Source organism: Galleria mellonella, unplaced genomic scaffold (genome assembly GCF_026898425.1).
Source record: "Galleria mellonella isolate WM207_F2 unplaced genomic scaffold, CSIRO_AGI_GalMel_v1 utg171, whole genome shotgun sequence".
NCBI classification, from domain to species: domain Eukaryota; kingdom Metazoa; phylum Arthropoda; class Insecta; order Lepidoptera; family Pyralidae; genus Galleria; species Galleria mellonella.
In genome coordinates, this window is record NW_026442014.1 from 4,975,858 (window position 1) to 4,995,498 (window position 19,641).

A 19,641-nucleotide genomic window follows, 5' to 3' on the forward strand; every position below is an offset into this window, starting at 1 on the left:
CAGGTCTCTTTTTCATTGGGAAGTGACACGGTCGTCGGTCGGCCGTGAGACCTTGCCCCCTCCCCCACCTGCCGGCTCAGCTGACGTCACCCGCGCCATCTTGCGACAGTGACGCGTTGCTTGGCAACCGAACACACGCTACGCAATTCGGAGACAAGAAGACAAGTTGATTTGCAAATTCGAATCTTTGTTTATTACCTACCTAACTAGATATTCAAATATCATTATCCTTAACTGTTGATATTTACGCCATTTTGTTTCCTATTTGTTTATCGATAAACATTATAGTGTCTTTTGATAATAGAAAATCAAAATAAGAATTTATATGTACATAAGTTTATGTAATTAAGTATTTATTTTGTTTGTGTACATATTGTTAATTTTTATAACCTGTATTCTTTGAAGAGACAATAGAGAGTTTTCATTCATTAATTCATTCATAAGTAGGTACTTATGTACATAGGTATAAATAAGGTAATATTATAAGAATTACCTTAAATCTCTGGCTTGGAAAAATACTATTCTACATTTAATAAGCAGGCATCCAATATAACGTTCTGTCACTCTAATAATTATATAAGTTTTATTTTACTAATACAATTTTTTTTTTATTGGATAATTACATTTAATAATTACTATGAATGTATATAATAACGATGAATCAAACAGTACACGTTTAATTTACGCACTTCTATTCTATATATTTAAATAGTTACTATAATAATTTTACATACCTGTGTTTTAGTGAAACTTGTAGCTCTACTTACCACAACTTTGATATTGTTTAAACTCCAGAATAAAGTTTTTGAGTATAAAAAAAGAAAAACTCTTTTTAAATCTCTAATTTACATTATTATATTAGCTGATCCAGCAAATATTGTTTTGCCATATAATTTTTTTTTTTCTTAGTAAGAACACCATATTAACCTAGCGAAATGAAATATACTTTACAACCTATTCTCAAACCTACCAAATACACATAATAACTTTCATAAAAATCGGTAGATCTGATTCAAAGGAGTTCGATCACAAATACCGTGACACGAGAATTTCATATATGTATAAGTTTAACAATTGACTAAACAATTAACACTCAATGTCTGTTGACTTAGTCGCTTACTAATTCGGTATTTAAATTGTATTTAAAAATGTTTTTTTGCTCGTTATTTTTTTTATTACCTTCATGTTAAAGACATTAATAAAGAAGGTATATTTTTTATACCTTTAAAGATAACATTAGAATTATTATTCTAGTATTAATAAATTAAAAGGTTATGTTGATCATTCACAAAATTAATACAATGTTATTATTCAACAAAATTATAATACAATTTGCGAACATAAAGTTTAAGGAAGTTCCCAATATTATAACTACGTTTCTAAATTGCTTTACAATAAATCATTCAACCAGAATTCCCTGTGCGTCATTAGATCGCATCTCATTTAAAACAAAAACGTTTACAGGATTTAAATATATTAATTATATAGTTATATATATATAAAGGGTTTTATACCGAAAATGTTGGTTCTCCATTACTATCTGAGAAATTCCCTCTGTGCTATCTGTACCCAATAATAACAAAGCAGACTTCTTTGTCGCCATCTTATTTTTTATAGTTTTTCTTTATTTTTAATTTCACTTTTTTTTTTATTTAAAAATAACTTTTTTTAAAACTATTTGCATTTCTACACACTACTTGACAACATACCTTTACTTCCTTTTATGATTTAAATTAAAAAAAAATTAATAACATTGAATTTATTACTTAAAATTTTGCTTCTCATAAAAAAAGTGACGACTTCAATCATGACCAATGTACTTCATCAAAGTGAGTTCAGAACATATGCATAAAAGAAACAATAGAAACCGTGTTTCTTTTAAAAGTCTCTAAGAATTAAGTAAGTAATTAAAAAGCTTAAACCTAAATCTATGAAGGCAGTTATATAAATAAAATTAGACCTTTTTTTAATAGGTGTGTATGGAACGGTAACCTCTGGTAAGGAAAAGTATTGTATGAATAAAAATGTTAAAAAAATGGTACGGAAAAAGTATACGCGTATAAAGCCAGGGCGAACAGCTAGTTTGTAAAAAATGCATTGTACAATCACAGGTGAGTGACGTTACGTTGCATACACTAAGTAATTCTGAGGCCCTACAATTGGTGTATTAAAAATTCAAATAATAAATACTTCATACAGTAATAAGTGTATACCGTACTCGTTTTTGCATAATAAAGTGTCTTTTCAGCAAATCTATAATATCATAGAATATTTTATAATACACGTATGTCTACTATAGTAAAATAAGTAAAAATGGCAAGGCAATAATGATTTCATTCGTGACCTAATAAAATGTATGTTGTTTTTCAATCTACTGCTCTTTTTTTTTAAACGAATAAAATACACCGTTAATTGACGAGATGGTTTAACAGCCTAAATATTTGAATTTAGAATGCAGGATTTTGATAAAACGAAGAAAATAAGAAAAAGAATTTCATTTCATAAAAAAATAAGTTCATTAATAGCGATAAAATTAATATAATACTTACAAAAAAAATATTTGAACAAATTAAGAATTATTCTAAATTAAAATGATAATTATAATAAACAAAAAATGACAGAATAATTCATTTTGAATACCAATACCAATTCGGAAGATATAGTTTGGTTCTAGCTGTCTAGTGAAATATATGTATACAGTAAACTTGTGGATAGCGTAGGTACTACTATATACCTTACTATATTTCCTACGCCAATTAACTTTTCCGGGATTTCCACGTGTCGGTGCACGGGACTGGGTCTCTCCTGTGACGTGAAAAGTACGCAATATACATTATATACTTACATAAAAGAGCTAAGGTAAGGTTTCTAAGAAACATAATAAAACTTATACAACGGTAGCAATAAGTACTATTAATATATTTTGTATAGATAGTATGTATCTACATACTATTTCTAGATACACTAAAATTATTTTGGATTGTGTTATATAATTAAACATTTTTTTTTTATATAAAAACAGCTACTTTAAATGCAAAAATAATTATTAAAATCTACTCTAAATTTAAGAAAGTGTCGTATATCATACACACAAAAAAAGTAAAAACTCTGTAACGAAATAAGTATTATTCGTATTTTATTTATTTATTAAAATTGGACTTTACGATGACTGATAAGACGGTAAAGGTGACGTAAGATTGTGCTCATGTTTCTTTTTACTTTTTTTTTTATTTATTTTGTCTATGTTCAGATAAGACATCAGTCTTATAGACAAAATAAACAAAAAAAGATAGTTTGTTGATGTTACATTCATCTGATTATAAGAATAATAAGAAAATGTTAGTGATGGTTTATGTGTATATATGTGTGATATTTTAATAAATATTGAAGCGAATTCTAAAAAAATGGGATTCTAAAAAAAATATAGACGAATACGTCTATATTTTTTTTTTATGTATTATTATGTTTTTAACCTATTTAATAGCATTTTTTTAATCGATAGTATTTACACCCATATTGGTTCTATTTACTGCTCATGCCTCTACGTCGTCGTTAATTGAGAACCTTGGGGGTGAGGGATTATTAGTAATGGGATTTAACAGCCCCCTTGTTAGCAATATACCCTATCCGGTCGACCTCCACGCGGCCCCCCTTGAAACTATCGTGATTAATATTGTATTCGTTACGATGGGCCAACTGACCTACTTCAGCCTCACCTATCATCCCTCACTGTTGTCCCGCCAGTGTATACCGATAGCGCAGACGAGGTCAATATTTCGTTATCACTCATTAAAAAAATGGAGAACCTTTCTACGCGATCGGTTGGCAATTCTAACTGTCTACTTGCAGTGTATTGAACATAAATTTTTATTACATGTAATTTATATCAATTACTAGTTTGACTTACGTTTACACATATCATAAATGTGAAAGTGAAACTGTTTGTTTTATTTGTTTATACAGTATGTAATTAAGTGTGTCCATTCTTTAAAATTACTGTATTTAATGTCTCAAGGAACATATGTTTTTTTTCTAGAAATATTTTATAGAAGGTACCAAAGAAAGAAACAAATTATAATGCTCGACAAAAAAGAACAACTTGTATCACCAACAACTTTGCAAATTAAAAGATATGCACATACCTTGTACTTGTTGTCAAGTCAAGTCAACTAATCATTATTAAAATTGACATAGTGTATGAAATGCAGAAAGCTACTTTTATCTCGGCCACGCGACATATTTAGAAACTTTTACTACTTTTTTTTTGATAGATTAGAATGGAATAGTAACGTCATCTATGCTATTGGTTTACACCAGAGATGTACCAATGTAATATGCACTCTTAGTATGATATACCTATATTCGAAAAACTTATCTAACTAAAAAAACTAACATCGTATTATTATTATGATATTTTTTTTATACCACTGAGGTGGCAAACAAGCATACGGTCCACCTGATGGTAAGTGGTTACCGTAGTTTATGAACACCTGCAATACCAGAGGTACCACGCGTGCGTTGCCGACCCTGAAGAAACCTCTTTACTCCCCTTTTGAAGAACCCCATGCTGTAGTCTCTTGGGAAAACCTCGGCAGGGAACTCATTCCATTATTAATAATATATCATATTATTCGAAAAAAAAATTTTCATAAAAACTAAAACTTTCAATCCTGTTTTAACTATTCCACTGTTTTATCACTTTCTTTCATATTAAAAGTGCAACACTAAAGAAAGAGACAAAACAGTTCAATAGCTAAAATAGGTTTACGAGACGTTTGACATTTTTATAAATAAGGGGGTAAATGTGAAGATGAAATTGGAATTGGTAGCCCGTCGTGACGTATTCACTACAAATTAACGATAATGGTGTCAAGAGGAAACAGAGTCGAATTCACCTAGCAGCCCTATTACTATCAATATGCCCTATAATCCTAGTAATGGGGTTGCTAATCCCCATTACTAATAAACCCCTCCCCATGAATCCTACTGCTAAAACATTACAATGTAGATACATATTATTATTATGTACCTACATTGTAATGTTTACCTGCCGTTTGGTCTCGTCATAAAATGGTCTACATTTTTCTTTAGCATAACTAGCATTTTTCGCATGAAGCGACTGAGGAAATTTAATGGCATTTAACGGGCAGCAGCGTCCCTCTTAAAACTGCCTGCCAAAACCCCCAATTAGGGAGAGGCCTATGTTCAACAGTGGACAGTTAACGGCCGATATGTTCACTGTAATATTTGCAAAAATATACAGAAGCCTCCGTATAATTTATCAAACACCAAAATATTTTCCACCATATCAAAATCGACTAGAGATCAGATAGGGCATCTACACAAGGTCGTACTGATAATAAATTCACGTATGTACATAATTATCTAACGTTACGTATTCAGTATATTTTACCTGCGCAGCCATAACATGTTATTGATAAGCGAGACTCGATAAAATCCTACCCTAAAATTGTATAAATAACTATCAGTACATTTTTATACATCATGTATAAATAATACTACCTATTGAACAACTTGTATCTTTTACTTTGGATATTAGGCAAAATAGAGAACTCAAGTTACCGAATCACACCTATTTGGGAACCAAATACAGTAGTAAATTTTCTATCTCATTCTATTTTCTTCTTTCTTTCAGGGCTCAAACATTAATAAAATCTCATGGCTCCTTCTACTATCTCAATCTCACTATGACACCACCAAAACATTACACGAATCATAAAATTATATTTATTTCACGCAGATTATAGACTCACGCAGGCAAAGCCGCGAAAAACAGTTTTGTTCCATAGGCCACACTCTGAACAATTTTTTTTATTTATTTGTATTGAGAGAAGCTAACAGCTGTAATAACTTAATTAAATATATATAACAACAGTAAGCCAATTAAAATCTACCACATATTGTAAACGAAAATTTATATTACGTAAAATCTAGATAAGTAAATGAGTGGGCAAACACAAGCTCAACGTTCATTAAAATAATTGAATGAATAATGTGCGACAATTTTTCTTATATAACTGCTACTACTATTAAATATATCGACTTCATTAATTGAAATTTGATTAAATCGTCAATTTCAGTTAGGTATACACAGCAATATAAAGTTCAGGTATGAATATTCAGACTCCTAATTTCAAAGTTCGCTCCCTGATTCACAGTCTTTTCCCCATTTCCCGTTGTTAAGTTAAAACAAAGATCGTCCAATCACAACTAATTGTTATTACTTCTCCTCCGCAAAAAGTGACAAAGTTTTTCAATCTCTGAATGTGATCCGGTATACGTAGGCGCCATCTATCGCTTTTACATCACAATTAATATTCAGATATTTTAAGAACACGACTTCTAGCCATATCAAAGGCTTAAAATTTTCTAAATATAATATTCAGAACTCTCAAATACCTAAAAATAAAGTTATTACATATATTACTGTGACCTACTAATGTAAACTATCGCAAATCTAATTCCTAATTGTTGTTCCATAAGTGCATTTTAAAGTTATCATTGGTAATAAATTGAATTGATATCAATATTAGATTCAAGAGTAGACCTGCAAGTCAAGTTTTGGTTTCGCCAAAACTTGACCATAAACGTATGCCGCCTCAATAAAAATTTCATTACAGTGAATGAAAATTTAATATACTTTAATTTTTCTATATTTGTGCCAATTTCACGTCAAAGGCCACTGACTTAGTTCATTTTGTAGATGTGCAATTTAAGTGATACTTAATATAAACATTGATATGCCTTTATTAAAAATTAATCACGATCTTAATCTGTATTTCATCAAGTAACATCTCTCTCCCGGGCCATGTGGGCGTCAGCTGGGCTCAGAGGCAGCCTGACGACCGCGCACCCACGCACGCCTCGCCTAACTACTGAATTTGATTTCCGCTCGAATCAAAGGAAAATTCTGGAAAGTGGAAATGTCAAACGGGATTAAATGCTTTCCTATTGGATTTTATTCAGTTGTTGAACTATTGAAAAGTGTTCCCCATCCAATATTTACTCTAAATGCTTATAGGTAATTACTTATTGTCATCATCAAGTAATTGATATTTTTTTAATCATTTTTATTACCAATCCTTTTAAAGGAATATATTATCGAAATAAAAAAAATATAGCAAAAAAGAGAATATAGGACTAAAAATTAAAAAAAAATTTGAACCTTTCTTTCTAGTAATACTAGTTCTGTACTTCTTTACTAGTATAAAAAAATTATGTGTCAATCAAAGCAAACAGATGCCCGTTTATTACAATCTTTTTTTGCCGCTAGCTGCTCGATATAAATATATATAATTTATACTACGACTGTACTATATTTTTGGAAGAACTCGTTTCAATAGAATAAATTAGATTTTGTATTAAACTATTGTATTCTCTATTGCTTAATCAACAAGTACGTAATAAAGTCGCGAAAAACTGTCGAGAAAAATAAGTATCCTCTGATAACAATATTCGTCAGTTTTTAATTAAAGCCACCATATTTACACAGGTATTTCTCACATTACTATTAGCCTGTAGATAATATATAGCATAATATTAAATGAAAAAAATAGTAACTTAAAAATTATCAATACAACTAATGATTCGTTATAACCATTTGAGTGACGTGTGAAAGATTTTCTCACTTGTTTACCTCGCAACGAAGCATGGTTCACGCTTTTACGCTCGCATTAACCTTTCAAGAAAAAAATTAATGAGCTGAGAGAAAAAAGGGAAGGCGGCTCTGACGTCGATGTCATTGAAGCCTTAAATCCCCCTTTCACCAATCTGCAGCAGAATTTCTAGAAATATGTAAATTAGCTTTCCCATTATCAAAGGTAAACTTTGTAAGAGAAAAATCGTCTGCTCTTCATCTATCTCTCCTACTTCTAAGAGTTATACATATTGCTGTACTCCGGTATTAGGCTACAAACACACGTACCCTTTTTTACCTACGCATACTCCTACTACGACATATGTAGAATAAAGAAATGTAAGGGTATACAGAGGGAGACTACATATTTCAAGGCGTGATAAATAGCCGCGTGGTGTGCATTTGTTTCGCATCTTTAAGTGTGACTTCGACGAAGGATCGCAACCGCTGCGGATACGATTGAAAACTTATTCAGCCTAAGCCTGGAAAATTTGGCCTCAGACCTTCGCTTGCCTCGTCTATCCGACAAAATAATCTTCCGCATAAATTTTAGTCCGATCACAATACTAACACCTAAAATATGTTCCACAATACACACGTATTGCGCTAATATACGGCTTAGTTAGATAAAAGGAAATATAATATATTCATCGTCTATACAGACTTTTAGAATTAAGGGTGATATATTACTGAGAAATTACAGTATATAATAACCCTAGATCATTTTATATCACTACTGTTTTTGCAAACTTTTTCATGGCTCTACCTCCTTAACATATACTCAATTGAATGGAATGGAGATATCCGATTGGTATAAGCGATATCTAAATGGATGGATGACCTTTTTTTCGCCATAATTTTTCAGAGGAACCCAATATATAGATATCGTTGTGGTACCGATATTATCTATGCCTAAATTGGAAAATAGACTAGTTATAAATAGTCCGTTTCAATGTAAACGTTGAAATGTTTTGTGAAAAGCATCTGATACGTAATATCTATTCAGTAAAAGGTTGATTATGCGATAACCCTAAAAAGAAAGCTATTGTCGTGGATCGGTTTTTTCAATGCGACTCCAAATTGTTTTGTCCTCTACTTCTTTTTATTACCATTAACCCTTTCATTGTTATAATGAATCATAGGTTCATTAGGTGCAAGCACGACCACATTTATTGTTATAGCATTTTTTATATATTACTAATATAATACAATTGTCACCAGATGATGTCTGTTCATTGGAGTTATTTCAGAAAGAAATATATGAGGTGTCTTAATTAGAGAAATAGAAATCAAAATAATTATTTTTAGAAACATTGTCTATCTGTTTTTTTTTCCGACATCATGCAAAATCTACTACATCAAATTGGGTATAGTTTTGTCTAGTCTTCATGAAGATTTAACTTAAAAATTAGTGTACATTTTATCTTGAAACGTTATTTAGAAATAATCTATTTCACTGGTTTTACTATTTCTGAAATCCACGCATATGAAATACCGGCTACTATAAAAAAAAAACTGTTCTAATTCATCACCATTTTTCGATATGTCTATATTAGTTACTATTTGTTTGTGTAGATAAGTGTAGTAGATGGCTTCGAAATTGGCTAATACTTCTAAATAGTAATGAAGAATTACAAATAATGAAATCCACACATACGAAGTAACGGACAAAAGCTAGTTAGAAATAAAAAAGTAATTTGAAAATAACGTCAAGGAATTGTGAGAACATTAAGTGATATTAGCGACTTGCAACGTTATTCTGATTACCCATAATGGCATCGATAAGTACAGTTCATATGTGATACTTATAGTTGAAGCACTAAATAGTTTGGAACTATATGGTGCACCATAATACTTTGAGTTATATATTTGTGAACTACCCACATGATGCAAAACGAACAATGTTGACAAATTCTTGAAAACTACAATTTTATGTTTCCTTATCCCGTATCCTTTCTTCTTTAAATGCAATACAGACAATCAAATATATATATAGAGTATATTAAGTGAATATACTCTGTGAACCGCACAAAAATCCATATAGGAACGCAAATTAAAAACTTATACTTAATCATGCGAAACGTGATAATGCATGATTAGACCCAAGTGCGACGTAACAAGCCACCTATAAACACAGTGACCTGACACCCTATACCTCCATCCACCCTAACTCACCCTACTCACACATGGACGACACCGTAACACATTGAGTGCACACATGCAAAGTAAATGCGTAGTAGAGGTCGGACAAATGCAAACAAGCAAATGAGGGGAAACTGGGCAAACGTGACACTATTTTATACGTCGCATACACGTGAAACATGCACAACATTTGAGACGGAATTCGCAGCACTGCAAATACTGTTATAATGTTATTACTTATATTATATATAATGTAGTACTTATAAAATTGCCGTGTTTGCCCGGCATAAAATGGGCCGCCCCTACTTTTTCCGTGGGTGTCGTAAGAGGCGACTAAGGGAAGGCGAGGGATGGGCAGCAGCGTCCCTCTTAAAACATTTCTAAAAGCCAAACTGCGGTTGCCAAGCCGCCTGCCAAGCATGGCAACTACTGGCAAAACTCCTCTTGTGGGAAAGGCTTATCTCCAGCAGTGGACAGTTAACGATAGAAATAATAATACTTACAAAAGAAAATATTATCACTATAAAAAATAAATTATTTTACGAATACCATAGCAGGTTTCCCCAAGAGACTACAACAAGGGGTTTTTCACAAAAAGAGGTAATGAGGTTTCTTTAGAGTCGGCAATGTCAATAGGTCGGTCGCGTGCGTAATGCCCCTAAAATTACGGGTTCATAGACTACGGTAACAGATTATCGTCAGGTGACAAATATACGACTTGTTTAGCACCTAATTAATATTACCATCATATCAACTGTTATCTGTCCATTGCTGGGCATAGACCTCCCCATAGACTGCCATAAGGAATGGTTCTGAGCCACCTGCATCAACTGGCTCCCTGATATGTATTTGAGATCGTCACTCCATCTAGTGCGGTATCGTCCTACTCTAGGCTTGCTCGTATGGGATATTGAAAGTAACTAAGTAATATAAAAAAATATATAATGATACAAGTAACATAGTAACATGGATAAGAATAGAATAAATAATAATAAGAAAATAGCATTACAAGAATTTATTTATTTATTTAACATTGCACCATAAATAAAAATATAATGAATAATTCAAATGAAATTATAAAACAGATTGAAATATTTAACAATTGTGTTGATAGAAAATTTGAATTTAACATTTTCATAATGTTTTATAAACATTTAACAATTGTGTTGAGTTGCACGCCTACTCACGCTCTCACAACACTATAAGGTGAAAAATTTGCATTGCCTACTCATGATACCATAAGAACTGTGGGTCACAAACATTTACATAATAACTCCCTGTCAACCCACACGGCCTGTTTTTTTTGCCCACTGGCCTGGTACTTTATCAATGTTATTTTCACAAGCAGCGTAAATATGAGGTTCAGTTTATTGTCATGAAATATTTAAAAACTCTATCTTGGTCAATAGAAACTTGTTTAGTAATTTAATAACTTTACTTACATATTAAAGGTATATTTTAAATATCCTTTGTCTAATAGTTATGAAAATTATACAAGCAATTATAGAAATTATATATCAATGAATTAAAACTAGTAATAACACAGACATTAGGTTTTAGAATAAGGTATTAAATATTGGAATGGCAAATGTAGCCGCAAGGTATAATTTTAATTGTATAGTTGGACTAATAATTTTAATAAAGCTATTCCATTCCGCGATAGTGTATTATTAGATTAGTTACAGGTATTTAATGTGTACACATCGTAAAATAGAATGGATAGAAATGTCATATTAATATTGCAGTCATAACCGAATTATATAATTTACTGAAATTAAGGTAGATAGCATATCTATCGTAAGATATAAACTTATAATATATCTCAAAATGTGTCCATCCTTTAAGTTTCATTTCCAACTTTTAAGTTTTTGACTTAACAAAATAGATAAAAATCCTTACTAGCACGACACGTTTATATGTCGAGTTAGTATGAGAAATTAAATGTCCTTTGAGAAAAATGTTCGTTTTTCTCATATGTTTAATTTTAAGCTGTAAAGGTATTTAGTTATTAATGTAAATATTTGTTTCGTTTGTCAGCAGATTGCAGCAGCTGTTGACATCTGCAGTATCAACCAGCCACCAGGCCGATTTATTCTTGCCCCAGCTCCTTAAACCCCCTCCAAGATTGCTGCCACTATGGGTCGGAAAAAAATACAAATATCCCGGATCACGGATGAACGGAATCGACAGGTCAGTTCAATAGTTATTCGTTAATTGTAATAAGTTGTGAATTACTCTAAATTAAGTGTTACTATAGAAGACCTACATTATTTTCGAATTTCAAATTTTACTGAATGACCTATATTAGAATTACATATTACAAATTGACACTTTATGTGCAATATTATTTTTCGTTTCTTGTTTTCTTGTCTAATCTAAATTATTTTACAATAGATAAAACAGTATCTTAAAGGCTATGAAATGTAAAATACGAACTACATTAACAAATTAATTAATACAACTTCAGTAGCATGTCATTTTGATAAAGAATGTAACTTTTAGCACAACGATAGCATTCATAGTGTAACTGTGCTAACCTTTAAAGAGACTATGAAATCTGATTAAATACTTTGTAAGTAAATAGAGTGGATACATGCGAAGTCTTTACAAATTAACATCGATACAAGGTTACGAATGAGTGAAATGACCTTAGTATGCAGTCTGACCCAACAGATGTGGCAGCAGCTCCCACTGCAAAACATTATCGCGAAAGGACAACGACCGCTCTCGTTTGTAATTTATTAATTATACGATTACGCAGTATACCACCCTTGTCCAGTTTAACATGATCCCATAAAGTACTGTTAACTGCCCCTTTACAAAGTTGCAGTTCTTTTGTAGGAAGAATGAGGGAGGTCAAACGTAAATGGTTCAACAATAGAATAGGCAGACGACTGAAATGAAAGTTGCGAAGGTCAATTTGTTTTAGTTAATTTTGAGTGTTCCTAGTGATGATAATTATTAAACTTGTGAATATACCAAAATGAAAATATAATCGTGCATTGCATTATATATTGATTAATATTTGATTGTCACATTGCATTTAAAAGTAAGCGAATATATACATATTCGCTTGATTTTAAATCCTTTGTTAAAATAATAATTAAATCACGATAAGTTAGCTGTATTTAAAATGTAATAACTTTAACATAATTTATCTATTATTCTATGTCTACTGAGATACAGTTACTTAGATATATTACCAGTCTGTAAGGTAGGTTTCTCACTATTCTACTATTCGGACTATTTAATCTTTACTACAAAATATGTGTATACCATAATTATCAGACATCATTGGTATTTGGTACATAATGTTGAGTTTAGATTACTAATTGTAATTGCATCATACAATGTCCTAATTTATCCAGAAAATATGTTATTTATATATAATATCATTTTTGATGTTAAGGAAAATAAAACTAATCTCAAAACCACAGCAAATATTGCTATATAATTTAACGATGCGGAATATACAAAATGTAATGAACGTCACAACACGATGATACATGCCAATTCTAACATATTCCAGTAAATAAAATACTATAATGTACGTCCATGACCTGCCTGTTACTAATATTTTTTCTAAGTTACTATAAAATATAAATGTTGATAGATAATTTATTTACATTACTTACAGCACACAAATTACAATAAAAAAACATACACATAATACACAATAAAAGAGATAAAAGAATGAAAATAAAAAAACACAAAACAAAAAAAAACAAAATATATAAACTAACAATCTCTCTTCTTTCCCTTCCTTCATGCGTGTGCCATAGTATCATAAAATAGTCACATCTCAGTTTATTGCTTTGCCCTTAAAAAAAGGATTAGTTCACCACGTACTGGTGAAAGATAGTAGTTTTTTTTTTTTTTAAAGTCCCAAGATTCTAATAATTTGGTTCTAAAGCTAAGAAACTTTGTGTCATAAATAAATTAATAATTAAATTATTTAAAAATTGATAATTCTCAAATTAAAATAATTTTAGAAAATTTAAAACCGACTTCAATTCGGTTGTATTTTATTATGTTACCTCATAACTTCGTCTGCTATAAACAGAATTGAAAAACAATTTATTACTTAAAATAATTCAGTTTATCAGTAAATGTAAAAAGATATACACCAACAATCCATTAAAATGCAAAAACGCTGCCTAACTAGTGCTTGTATCATCCATTTAATTTTAAACATTAAATTCACTCGTATTTTCAACTTATTGCATATTTTTATATTAAATTGTGATATTTTTAAGCAACTTCTATAACAAAATTCTTAATTCCAGTTCGATTTTGAAAATCTTATTTCCAACATAATATCCTGAATCATCGGCATCCTGTTTAAGGGCATATTAATTTTGTGACAATTAAAGCAGTCGTTTTTGTTTGCGGAACTGAAACAGGGCTTGTTTCGATGTATTTACTTATTTGTAGACATACTATTCACGTTCTAAATTCAAATATTTTATTGTGTTTCATTTCGAGAATGTTTAAAGTCTTTTAATTAATTACAACTTTAATTTTAAATTTCAGGTGACATTCAACAAACGCAAATTTGGTGTGATGAAAAAGGCTTACGAACTCAGCGTACTCTGTGACTGTGAGATTGCTCTGATTATATTCAGTTCCAACAACAAACTCTACCAGTATGCTAGCACCGACATGGATAAGGTAAAACTCACCTTCGACTATAATACTTCGTTAATAATCAATTAAATACAATTTGTACCATATTTAAAAAAAATTTTATTAAGTTCTGATACAACTTTTTTAAATGCACTCTTGCTCGTACTTCTCGAAATAAGATAACATTTCATATAAAGTATTTACATTATATATATATATTTTTGTAATAAAATAAATTAAACCGATTAATATTTAAACATTAAATATCTTGAAATTTTGTATGGTGATGGTATTTCATTGCAAAATACAGTCAATAGTTACTCTATCTATAAACAAAATGCATGTATGATATTACGAAAGCGGAAAAAGCAAGAAAGGTATTGGAGGTGTCAGTTGTCTGCCTACCTCATAAAAGATTCGATACAAAGATATAAAATAGAATAAATGACATATTTAATATTCAACAACTGGACATGTAGGCCTGTCATTAAATTCGAGTCATGGCTACGATGAAGGGTATAATGAATATATTAACCAAATTTGAATTAAATACCACACTGGACCATTGTTATAAATATAAAATGAGAGATGGCTTACTTGTTGTATTTACTTATGTATTTAATTTCTACAATCATTGAGCGTTTTTGTAATGTTTCATGGAACTGCACGATGTCGTATTATTTTATCGTATGCAGTTTCATAGAGAATCGACACGATATTGCAAGCACTCATAACATGGCATTATCATGGATTTAACAATAAAGACGTAGCTCAAATATATGTATATCTCAAATTATTAAATTTAATTATAAAAGCGACCATTTATTTTTATACGTTTACATATATATACCATTCTTGTATTACAGGTCTTATTAAAGTATACGGAATACAACGAGCCCCACGAGTCGCTGACCAACCGCAACATCATCGAGGTACATGAAGTACGGCGTCATCTGTGTGCCCGTGATCGCAATGCAATGTCCATGCAAACTTGACTGATCCCATTAACCGAGTGCTTCCTACTCACCAAATAAACCCTAATGCCTATTATTTCTTACTAAAACACTCATTGGTAACATTGTTATCAATATAAATGTTGTATACTTATATCTGATGGAAGGCGTTAGTTGTGCCTACTGTAGTTATACCAGCTACTTTGATACAGCAAATGTTCACAGTATCATGTCGATTATAGTCACAAGAATAGATAAACACAAACCTAATAAAGTGCAGCATGTTTATTTCCTGTTAGAAAAAAAAAGATACAAGACACCAGACACCCAGTTTTTATACTAACAGTTTATGACTAGACACCCCGATGTTTATGTTATTTTCCTTATACAGCATGGGTTTTGTATATATTTTTGTGTTTATTTGAAGTAACCGCGCGTACCTGACTACAATTTGTCTTATAGGGTAAAGTCAGAGTTGCATCATTGCATTCGACACTACACACAAATGTACGCTAAAAAGTTTCCCGTACAATTTTTCTAGATCACGTTGTAGAATTAATTGAGTGCACTTTTTATTTTGGAACCCTTCTTTACATACTTTCGCAAATTTGAAATTTTGTTGAAAGAGTTTTTAAATTAATAATTGAAAGTCTAATGGTGTGTAGAAAGGGTACTAATATTAACTTAATTGCATGCCAAGATTAAAACAGTAGATATTTGATAATTTTGGCTCGTCAAGCCACCTGAGCTGGTTTCGCTGACACTTGCAGGCCCTAACGAAGAAGGAGCATAAGAACGGAGTGATGTCACCAGACAGTCCAGAAGCCGAACCGGAATATAACTTAACACCGCGTACTGAAGCCAAATATTCAAAAATTGATGAAGAATTTCAAATGATGATGCAAAGAAACCAGTTGAATGGAAGTCGAGTTGGAGTTGGTGTCGCCGGAAGTAATTACAACTTACCTGTGAGCGTCCCAGTCGGAAGTTATGATCAATCATTGTTACAAGCTAGTCCTCAAATGCATACCTCTATCAGTCCACGGCCTTCTTCCTCGGAAACCGATTCAGGTAAGATCCCATATATGGTTATTAACAAAAATTGAAATTGCAATAAGCAATTGGTATTTATTACTTTATATTTATGTATTACTGCAATTTATTTATTATAATTTTTATGTTTTCCAATTTATAAATTATTTATTTTAAAAGTTACATGGTGTGTTAATCATAAAAATATGTTCCTTATAATCAAAGCCAAGTCTATCTGCCAATTCCCAACTAACTTCCCTGATGATCGCATTAGATTAATAGCATTGTGCACTACACGTCAGAAATGATAATGAAAAAAGTATAATTGCAATGTATGGATTTATAATATATGACTACTTCGTATGTATTTTAATGCTTATTTATTTATATATATTCATGTTTGTATTTATCATCTCTAGTATTCGAATATAAATGTCGATATACGTAAAAGATCTTTCATGAATCGATGTTGCCATTCATCATCATCAGTGCCATCAATATTATACCTGCCATAATAGCAACATACAATATATATATATATATATATATATATATATATATATATATATATATATATATATATATATATATAATCATTTTTCAAACAACGGTACCATATTTATTTTCAATATTCATCATAATTAAGCTTACTTTACGCAATTTCTAGACGTATACCTTCTTTAACAGATCTTCTTTAGTCAATCAAATTCCAATTGCTAAGTAAAGTCTACATATTAAAAGAGAACTTACTTAAATGTTCCAGTTTACCCCAGCGGCGGAATGCTCGAAATGTCTAACGGATACCCAGGATCAGGATCGCCTCTCGGCGCTGGCTGCACACCTTCGCCATCTCCAGGACCAGCGCCTTCGCCACACCGACATCCGCATAAACCGCACGCACACGCACCGCCGCCACACCACTCACCGAGGCATAACAACTTGCGCGTTGTCATACCCAGCTCGATGCCACCACCGCAGGACGATATTTCTTATACTGGAGAGGTATGTATATTATGGATAGGCTTGATATGGAAGTGTTTTTGATGATGAAATTTAAATAATAATAATGAGTTCTACACAATCACACTAAACACATTTTCCTGAGGATACTCTCTATTATAAGGAACTAGGCAAAGATCTTTTGGATCACAATCCAGAACCAGACACAAGTCAATATAGAAAAGTTCATTTCCTAAATTGGCCTGACCGAAAATCAATTCAGGGACCTCATTACTTAATATATATCCTAATTTACTTTCCGTTTTTTAGTCTAAGATAGTGAAGATTGCTTTTCACAATAAAGCTGTATTGTTGCACTCATATCAGAGTGTCCATATGATATTGTTATCCCGTATGTGGACTGTGAAGCAAAATAAAAATGTTCTCTCTCCCACAAAAATTTTAATTTGACTTTTCTACACTAAAATTAGTTCAAAAAAGTCTATTGACAAAATTATACAGATCAATCTTTTTAATAATTAACAACAATAAGAATTAAAATTAAAAGAAACAAAATTAATTAATTAAAAATAAGTACTGCTGATGACGTAAATAGATATACTATTAACGATATTTTCGAAAGGATTTGGAACTGAAGAAAATTTTATATCAAATAACTTTTGAAACGTAACCTTATAACTTTAATGTCGTACCTCTCGCCAGAGAGCTGGGGTTCACCCTCATATCTTGGGTGAATGCATAGCATAGTACTGTCCGTGCATAATGTTTGTTTTTACCTACATCTGAGTTATGGAATGAGCCCCGTCTTCAGTTTTTCCTTTACAATATAATATGGGGAATTTAAAAAAACGTATTTACAAGCATTTAAAAGGTCGGCAACGCTTAAGGAATTTGTGTTGCAAGTGTTCATGGACGACGATAGCCGCTTTCCATCAGGAATACCGTCTGCTCGTTTGCCCCCTAACAATAAATAAAAAAGGCATCTATTATGATTTGCCATCTGTCAGGAAAAGCTTAATGTTTTACAAATAAATTGTATTGTAATTGTTTATGCTTGTTTTAGTCACGTTTTAAATATGGGGATACCCGATTAGTTTCATACTCAATAGGTACCCAACAGAATTTAAAACGTGAATAAAACTGACATAAATAATTACAATACAGTATGACTCACGATAGTTATTATTCAACAAACAAATTGTAATTAATACAAATGAAACTTTATAAATACATGCAACTGTGTCCTCTTACAGGCACCACTAGGTTACTCAGGACTCGGCAACTTCGGACCACAGGACTTCAGCATGAGCTCGGACATGGGAATCGGACTATCATGGGGCGCGCATCAACTGCAAACTTTACAACAACACAGCAGGTACATGTCTGTGCCCAATTTTCAATTCCTTATTTACTCACAAACCATTAAAATTCACCATTAAGGACTTTAGAGTGAGTAATTCTAAAATCCTTAACAATTAATTGCAATTTAAACGCTTTTTATTCGCTTTCATTTATGATTAAGTTAAAAATTGAATTTCGATAGCTTTAAGATTACTTTTAGGTTGCTTTAGAATAAATAAATGCGCTTCTTGTAATTAAAAAAAAAGAGCCTATCTATTCCAATGTAGTCTTTATCAAGCCTCGTGACAAACATAACTATTGATAGATACATTTTCGTAATTTTCGCATTGCAAAAAAACCTTAGCAATTGCTGTCTCATTCTATCTTACGCACGCGACAGCGATAGCGTATCTATGGATAAATTTGTTTGCCACTTGTCTATAGTGCTGGAACCAACATCTTTAGTATGCACATGACTTACTTATTTCTTAAGACCTTTATCTTCTCGTATATACCTAGAATTTAGGAATTTGATTTCCAATAATATTATTTATGCTTTATCCCTAGTAGGTATAGAAAATACTACTTTGTATTAAATATTTTTCTTACAGTTTATAATAAAGAATCAGCTTTTAAAATTACAAAAACAGTTATCAGTTTAAAAGATATTTCTTTCTTTAATCAAAAATGTTTTCAATTAAATAAACTGTTATACGGGTAATTGAGACTGGATGTTTCCATTAACAACACTTTCCGGACGATAACTCGACTGAAAAACGTGCAATGTTACGCTCTGATGGAAATTGTACCTGTTGCTGACAAAAAATATAAATTACACTGTATTTATATAATTGTATGAGTTTTCGGGTAAACAATAGTATTTTTGTGTCTAGATACAAAAAAGCCAAACAATTTTTTCCTAGAGACTTT

At 31.3% G+C, this 19,641-nt stretch overlaps 1 protein-coding gene across 6 annotated transcripts in view; it reads left to right on the plus strand.

Moving 5' to 3' along the window:
- LOC113518370 (myocyte-specific enhancer factor 2) overlaps window positions 1–19,641 on the plus strand; it is an 82,211-nt gene that overhangs the window by 54,841 nt on the left and 7,729 nt on the right. For 2 of the 6 annotated variants that reach the window (XM_026903254.3, XM_026903256.3), the window contains exons 2-7: window positions 11,840–11,989; window positions 14,333–14,470; window positions 15,292–15,357; window positions 16,149–16,449; window positions 17,174–17,412; window positions 18,624–18,751. In XM_026903254.3, coding sequence (XP_026759055.1) covers window positions 11,936–11,989; window positions 14,333–14,470; window positions 15,292–15,357; window positions 16,149–16,449; window positions 17,174–17,412; window positions 18,624–18,751 — 926 coding nt within the window. In that variant the 5' untranslated portion in view covers window positions 11,840–11,935. Of the gene's footprint in view, window positions 1–11,836; window positions 11,990–14,332; window positions 14,471–15,291; window positions 15,358–16,148; window positions 16,450–17,173; window positions 17,413–18,623; window positions 18,752–19,641 lie in introns of all 6 variants that reach the window. The other 4 variants (XM_026903257.3, XM_026903258.3, XM_026903255.3 and 1 more) reach the window with 3 other exon arrangements.